Source organism: Bison bison, unplaced genomic scaffold, assembly GCF_000754665.1.
Source record: "Bison bison bison isolate TAMUID 2011002044 unplaced genomic scaffold, Bison_UMD1.0 scf7180017864238, whole genome shotgun sequence".
NCBI classification, from domain to species: Eukaryota; Metazoa; Chordata; class Mammalia; order Artiodactyla; family Bovidae; genus Bison; species Bison bison.
The window spans coordinates 3124376-3132376 of NW_011494810.1; the positions used below are offsets into that span (position 1 = coordinate 3124376).

At 60.1% G+C, this 8001-nt stretch overlaps 1 protein-coding gene across 1 annotated transcript in view; it reads right to left on the reverse strand.

Annotated features, from left to right (window-relative positions):
• The window catches only part of UNC5A (unc-5 homolog A (C. elegans)), a 64558-nt gene extending 56590 nt beyond the window's left edge, over window positions 1-7968 (reverse strand). Inside the window, exon 1 of the mRNA XM_010846585.1 lies at window positions 7899-7968. Within this exon, the coding sequence (XP_010844887.1) occupies window positions 7899-7968 (70 nt within the window). The remainder of the gene's footprint in view (window positions 1-7898) is intronic.
• Between the last annotated feature and the right edge of the window lie 33 nt (window positions 7969-8001).

The following is an 8001-nucleotide window of genomic DNA, read 5'->3' on the forward strand; positions in this document are numbered from 1 at the left end:
GCGGCCGGCGCCGCGGCTAATTGCTAATCCCTGGGCTCGGGTTCCCATTGGCTCCGGCACCTGCCGCCCCCCGCCGCTCACGTGCCCCGCCGCTCGCCCGCCCCGCCGGAGGCTTGCCGCTAGTCCCGGACCCCCGCCCGCCGAGCTATCCCGGACAACGTGATGGGGGTTGTTTGGGAAGAGGGGAAGGCTCCGGTCACGCTGGGACGATACGGAATCATTCCTACCTGACAGTGCCCGTCATCCCCCTTTTTTATTTTGGTGGGGGAAGGGGAGAGAAGGGCTGGAAAGATGCGGATATGGGAAAAACCAACAGCCCCTCAACTCCATCTGGTCTGTGCTCCAGTAAGGAGGGGGTAGGGTCTAAATCGGGGTGTATCTCCCTGCAGGCTCTGGGCTGGATCTGCTGGGGTGGGGCACGGAGAGTCACATCTGCCATCCTGGCTGGAGAGGTCTACGGTAGGGGTGGGTTACAGGGGCCAGAGCTCCCTCTCCAAGGATCAGTCTAGAATGACTGCCCCTCCCCAGACCTCAGCCAGGCATTCGCCTGGAGCTCAAGGTGACCCCGAGCCTTCCAGAGGGACACAGCTCTGACCTCTTGGCGTGGGGAGGGGCCTGAATCTGGGGGACTCACCCATCAGGACACTGGCCCTTGGTGCTCTCACTGTGGACAGGCAGGGAGTTGAGTCCCCTCCCCCATCTAAGTGGGACCTCAAATATGCCCTTTGTGGCCTACTCTGGGGAGCAGCTGCCACTTAGGCCTCTCCTGATGGCCATGAATCTCCCTGTCTCCTCCATCTCAAACAGGGCTGGGATGGCCCAGCCAATGACCAGTCTCCCTCTGGAGAGAGGGAGAGGCAGGGGACTTCTGATCACCGACCTACCCCTGTCATCCCTCAAAGGGGGCAGAGAAAAGACACCAGGCCAGCCCCCCATCCCCAGGCCTTTGACCTCTTTCTGGACCCCTAGCTGCATCCTCTCCCACAAAGTGGGAGGGCTCCCCCACTCTCTGTAGGAGAGGAGAGGAAGGAACAGTGCCCTTTGCCATATCCGTCACCTCGATTGCTCACATTTTTTGAGCACCTCCTGTATGCCAGGATGGACATGCATCGATCTGCCTAATCCACACAAGGACCCTGTGAATTAGGTCCTTTTATAATATTTTGGCTGATTCCCAGGTGGCGCTAGTGGTGAAGAACCCGCCTGCTAATGCAAGAGACATAAGAGACGCGGGTTCGATCCCTGGGTGGGGAAGATCCCCTGGAGGAGGAAATGGCAGCCCACTCAGCCTGGAGAATCTCATGGACAGAGGAGCCTGGCGGGCTGCAGTCCTCGAGGTCACACAGAGTTGGACCACGACTGAAGCAGCTTAGCACGCATGCACACATGATATTTTAGAGACATGAAATGAAGGAGTACAGGGAGGAGCTACATCCACGGCCAGGACTAGGGTGAGGCAGAGGGTGTCGAGAGCACAGATGTAAGGAAGTCTTTGCTCTCAGGATCAGCCTTGCACTTGCATGACATAAATCTTGCACCCTAGGCCCCTCCCTTGCCTCACCCTTGTTGGAGCCCTGGTCCAAACCCAGACCCCAGAGCCTGCCAACTCAACCACCCTACCACCTCCTACGCATGCCTGGGGTTCTGGCTCCCAGGGGGTCAAAGGCTGTCTGCGGCATCTTCTATCAGTCCCCGGGAAGTGGGTAGGCCTCAGGCGCTGGCACGCTGACCTTCTGGGGATCCTGCGAAGGCCTGTTTTTGCCACTGGGGGGTGTTCAACCAGCTAAACAGGACCTGGCTTCCTTGCCAGGGCACTGGAACTCCCAGCTCCCACCTCTATGTCACACTCACCTTCGGCCCTGCTGCAACAGCCACCTGGTTCCAAGGCAACACAGGCAGCTGCTGCCAGCGTGGTTGGTGGCTTTGGCAGGTGCTGGGCAGATGTGAACAGTTCCTGGGGGAACCTGCTGCTGAGTGTACAGTCTATCTCAGGCTCACGAGGCAGCCTCTCTGGGCATAGCCCCCAGTAGTTATCCAGCCCAGCCCATTAGCATACAGAGGAAGACAGCCCAGAGAGGTTAAGTGGTTTGTTCAGGGTGACACAGTAATCCAATGGCAGAGTCTGAACCAGAATTGAATTGCATCTCGGGTGCCCACCCCTGCTTTGCTGCCATGTTCTGTGTGTCAGAGCTGGTCACCACAGATCCAGGACAAACTGGGCCCAAATGATCATCTTCACAGAATCTCCAAAGTTCTTTGCACCCTGGGGGGACTGGTGTTTGAATCAAGTGTCTGAAGCAGGTGCCCTGCGAGGGGTGGTATGAGTATAGATGAGGTGGGGTGGGTAGGAGGCTTCCAACTAGAAGCAATGACTTCTCCTAGGGGCAGCAAGAAGTGAAACAGTTTATAGAGATGGTCTTCTCCCTTATATATGAAGTTGGAGCCTGACACAGCTTAAGACCCCACCCTGTCCTAACTCACTTCCCTTCAAATGCCAGGGAAAATGGAGGAAGGAGGCACACAGGTACCTGCTCCATGTTGGGGTCCACCTGGGCACTCAGTGTCGCCCATCAACTCGTTACTCTAACCCCAGGGAGCAGAGGTGACCCTATTCTCCAAAGGTGGGAACAGGCTGGGGAAAAAATTTTTTCTCATCCAAGGTCAGGTGGCTTAGACTGAAACCTGGCCTGTCCTGTCTGCCTCCAAAGCCCTGCCTTTTCCATTCTACCTTACAGGCTCCCCAGAGGCAGGAAAGGAAGTAAAAGTAAAGTCGTTCAGCCGTGTGCGACTCTTTGCAAACCTATGGACTGTAGCATGTCAGGCTCCTCCATCCATGGGATTTTCCAGGCAAGAATACTGAGTGGGTTGCCATTTCCTTCTCCAGGGGATCTTCCTGACCCAGGGATGGAACTCGGGTCTCCCACATTGCAGGCAGACTCTTTACCATCTGAGCCACCACGGAATCACAGGAGGAACCTTCAATGCCACTCTCTTGGGAGCAGACAAGGGGAATGGAGAGCTGGGTCAGCAGAATTGACTGCAGGAAGCTGGGTGCCCATCTGGGTGGTGAGGAGGGTTGGGGCCCAGGGGTTGGGCTCTGCTGGGTCTGGGAATTGGGAGCCCTGCTTGGTGCTCAATGAACCTCCAGTCTTGGTGTCAACGCCAGCCCTGAGCATCGGAGTGGGGCCTGAGGAAGAGGCCACTCAGACAGATGGTCAGGGTCAGGATGGGTACTATCAGAGGGGGGTGCCCCTCAGCCCCACCTTCCAGGGGCTAGAGTCTGCAGGTCTGGGGTCCAGAATTACATTATTCGCAAGAGAAGACACCCACCTGGGAACATCTGTGCCTGGGAGGGCTGGGGCAGGCAAGGTTCCTGTTCCACAGACACTGGTGCACCTGTGTGAGGGACCCACAACACAGAGGCTCCAGGGAGCTGGTTTGCCATCTGTGTGGGGGCGTCAGCTAGCTGGTCCTGGCCCTGGACAGGAGCCATTGCCGGCCTCCCTGGAGCAGGGCAGTCTGTGTTTAGGCACAAGGATTGATGTGGGGAGCGGGGCGGATGAGGAGAGCTGCGAGGGGACAGAGCAAACTTCTCCCCACTCCCCAGCCACAGCGCCCACCCCACCGTCCCCTTGTCTAGCCAGAGAACTCAAACTCAAGCAGAGGAAATAAAAAGAGAAATAAGCATTTGACTGGCTGTGACTCGGAGCATGTTGGGGGCTGAGAACAGGGTCATAGCGCCATTGACAACGGCAATACTTGTGGGAAGCCCTGGCACGAGTGAGGAGGTGCCCCCCTGCCCCAGATGCTGCCCCAGGCCACTCCAGGGCTGAAGAGTCAGAACCTCTGTCCTGGAGCCCACTTGGAGCTTACCAGTGGGCCGTGGCCCCCTCATGGGTATGAGGAGGCAGGGCTGGATTGAACCTGGAGGCTGAGATGATCACAGCACAGTGGGGACTGGCAGCAGCAGCGAAGGCTTGGCCTGGCCCTGACCAGAATTTGAGGATGTTGGGGTATAGAATGGGGATCGTGGCTGGCTGGCTGGGGGAGGGGGCACCACGTTTTGCAAGGCATGGGAAGTACAGTGGGTGGAAGCCAGAGCTTGTCTGGGAGTGTGGATGGCCAGAGTCAGGAAGGACACCTAACCTGCCAACATGTCTGCCCAGGGATGTGTGTGCTGCAGGTGTTTCCCTAAGGGCTCCTGGGCTCGGGGTTCAGACTTTCCCTGCTGCCACTGGGGTGCCACAGAAGGCGTTCTCGTGCATTCGAGCCTGGGCACCGGCCGCATCAGTCTAGGTGGAGGATGCAGAGGAGGGAGGGAGTGAGGGGTGGCCACGGCACCAGCCCAGGTGAGAAAGGTGAGGGGGAAGGGCTGGGTGGGGAGGGACAAAGGAGGAGAGGGACATGAGCAAAGTCACAAGTAGGGCTGAGCTGGAGGACCTGGTGATAGATTAGACATGAAGCGTGAAGGAGAAGGTTAGAGCCAAGAGAGACTCGAAGGTTTCCTGCCCCAGGCTGGGGGAAAGGGGGAGGGGGCCTGGGAGGATGGACTGCAGGAGAGGGCTGGCCTGGAAAGAGCAGGTCTGGCATGTGCACGAAACAATATGTGTGTGTGTGTGTGCGCGCGCGCGCATGTGTGCACACATGCATGTGCATGTGTGTGCATGCATGCGTGTGCGTGTGCACGTGTGCGTGTGTGTGCCTGTACACTTGTTCTCAGGAGGCAGCCAAGCCCAGCACTAGGGCCCTTGCCTGGAGAAATCCCTCATACCTGGCTCAGGGCAGCTTCTGCCTCAGACTTCATGGCTTCAGTCTGCAGGTCTGGGGCCCAGAGCAGCGCAAGACAAGAGAAAGGGTTGTAAGACAGGGGGCCTGTGCATGCATGCTAAGTCACTTCAGTCACATCCAGCTCTTTGTGATCCCATGGACTGTAGCCCACCAGGCTCCTCTGTCCATGGGTATTCTCCAGGCAAGAATACTGGAGTGGGTTGCCATGCCCTTCTCCAGGGGATCTTCCCCACCCAGGAATCAAACCTGTGTTTCTCATATCTCCTGCACTGGCAGGTGAGTTCTTTACCACTAGCGCTACCTGGGAAGTCCCCTGGCCCCTGGCTGAGGCCAAAGTTGGCTGCTCCTAGGAACCAGGTCCGTCAGTGCCTCTAGGTTGGGGGTCTGGTACCTGTATCAGTGCCAGTCCCCAGGCTCCTAAAGGAAGTTCCTCCCAGCACAGGGCAGGAAAAGCAGGAGGGCCAGAGGACCAGCCCTCTCCTATGGGTGCCTGGTGGGCTGCCAAAGAGCAGACCCCCCCCTCCCAAGGCATGGTGAGTGACAGCAGGGTATCTCTTAGCCCTGAAGAATGAAGACCCCCTCCCAGCAACCAATGACCCCAGCTGATGGGGGGTGGAAAGTGGGTCCGGATCAACCCTGTAGGTGGGAGAGGGGCTGAGGAGGTGACCACGGCTCTGGGATGCCCCCAGCCCCCCCTTTCAGGAGGTCCAGTTCCCTGTGGGCCCCTCCCCTCAGGAGTTCAGAGATCTGAGACCAGAAGGCCGGCAGGTGTGTGCAGCCCACAGGGGCGGGGAGGCAGGTACCAGCTGTGTGAGCGGGTATGAATGGGAAAAGCCTGTGAGACAGGTGGTTTCTGCATGTGGGGGCACAGAGAGGACCTGCCTGGGTGAGTGCCAAGGGACAGGCTTTAGACAGAGGGTGGGCACCTGGCCTGGGGAGCAGGAGGCTCCGATCCTGCTGGCCCCCCGGCGCCCCCTGCAGCCTGGCTGGCTGTCCCTCCCTCAGACCCATTTTTCACTGGCTGCTGTTGCCAAGGAGCTGAATGGGCGATGCGGGAGGAGCCAGGGTCAGCGCAGGGCCAGCCTGCTGGGCACATGTGCCCAGAACCTGCAGGGGCCAGCAGTAAAGGGGCCCCAAATGACAAGAAGGACCCCATGCCCTTCAGCAGCCCCTCACACAGGCCTGAGGGCTGATGCCAGAGGCAGGCTCTGCTCCAGGGCAGCCCTGCGGCACTGGTGCCCACCCGCCAGCGCCCTGGGCAACCTTGCATGAGGTCCCAACAGGTGCCCCACGGCCCTGGGATGCGGTACCTGGACTCTGTGTCCTGAGAGATCCACGCAGCACCCCCTGGGGCTGCGGCACCCGGACTCACCAGTACCCATCACCCTCTCGTCTACATATGCTCACCTGTGCCACTGCTCACAACCGTCACACACGTGCAGCGGGCCTGCCACCACACACGCTCATCTGGCCACACACATACCCGGGCTGCACACATCGCCAGCCCCCGTCATCGCCAGGCCACACATGCCAGCCCAGAGCCCTCACACGTGCTCACGGGGGCGACATGCAGATATGACCACGCAACCTTCCCGCATGCATCAGACTCAGTAAACAAGCCCTGGGCCCCTACTGGGTATCTAGCAACACCTCCCCCATGCGCGGGGCATGAACACCCCCCAGCTCACCACGGTCAGTGGCTCAATCCGTGCCCCCTGAGCGATGCACACATACGCCTAACACGCACGTGTGTGCAACAGGAACACACACCCAGTGGCAGTGCAATCTCCCAGATGCGGAGGGGAGGTCATGGGCAGAGGGGTTTGTTAAAGTGAGGATTCAGTGGGGGGATGCTGGGGGGATGGAAAAGGAGAGTGGATGGGTGAGGGAGGGAAGACTGTGGGGGCAGGGTGGGGAGGGCGGCTAGCCAGTGGATGCAGGATGCACTACACAGAGACCCTTGAAGGAAACGGACATCGGCCTCAATCATCAGGCTGCTTTCCGAGCTTTCACTCATTCCTCTTCAGTCAGTCTGGCTTCCTTTCTCAGGAACCCCAGTGTTCCCTTCTGACACCCCTGGGATTGACAATGGCCTGGCCAGGCTCAGAGGCAGCCCCCAGGGTCTCAGGGCTGCAAGAATCAAGATTTGCTATGGCAAGCTCCATGGCCCCCTGATCACACAAATGACCCCCTCCCGTCCACATAGGTGCTCAGCTCTGCTAAGTGCAGGGGGGCGGGCAGCCATCAGGAGGCCCCAACAACTCAGCCTAGGTGGAAGGAAGCTTTGGGAGAGCAGACAAAGGATGCAGGGGAACTCCTCCCACCCCCAGGAGTGGGCTGAGGGCTGAGTTATGGGGCAGGTGAGGGTGGCCAAAGGGACACGAGGGGAGGGAGAAGGCTTGTGCCAGAGAAACAGAGTGGGGAGAGCGGTAGAGCTTCCACGCACACAACTCTGGACCCTATGCACCAGGAGGGCCAGGAGCCACAGTGCCGGGGCCCGGGGCCCGGGGCCCTGGTGCTTCCACTGTGCGGGACTGCAAGGGCTCGGGGGCTGGTGTATGCGCCTCCACGCCTGAGTGTGCGCGTGTGCGAGAGTGTGTGGCGGGGACAGAGGAGGACACTGTGTTCCGGACGTGGGCAGCGGCCAGGTGCCAAGCTGGGAATTGTGAGTAGCTGTTTGGGGCAGATGCTGCCGGGAAACGGTATCTTAAACCCCGTCCTCAATTTCCTGGGCACTTGGGATGTGGTCAAAACCCTCTCACCGGCTAACCGGCCAAGCCAGACTCCCCGGGGCTTTGACCTAAACCCCCAACCCTGCGCTGGGGCCGGGCAACCAGCAAACTTCCCCCGCCTAGAAGCGTGGGGCGTCTACACTCGCCAGCCCCACGCGCTGACAGCTGCTCCTGGACTTGGCAGAACCCAGGCTTCCGGGGAAGCGCGCGGGGAAGCTGCGCAGCAGCGACAGGCGGCCCCCCGCGTCCCGCCTCGCAAAGTTTGGCCTCGGGGGGCTCCCAAACCGGTCCGGCAGCGCGGGTTAGGGACCCCTAGAGCAATGAGCATTCGCGCGCACGGTCCCCCGCAAACCTCCCCAGAGCACGCGCGTGACTCACCCGAACCGCGGAGCCAGGCGGCGAGGACTATGCCCAGGAGCGCTGGCCACAGGCCGGACAGGACGGCCATGGCCGCGGGCAGGCGGGCGGGCCGGGCGCGGGG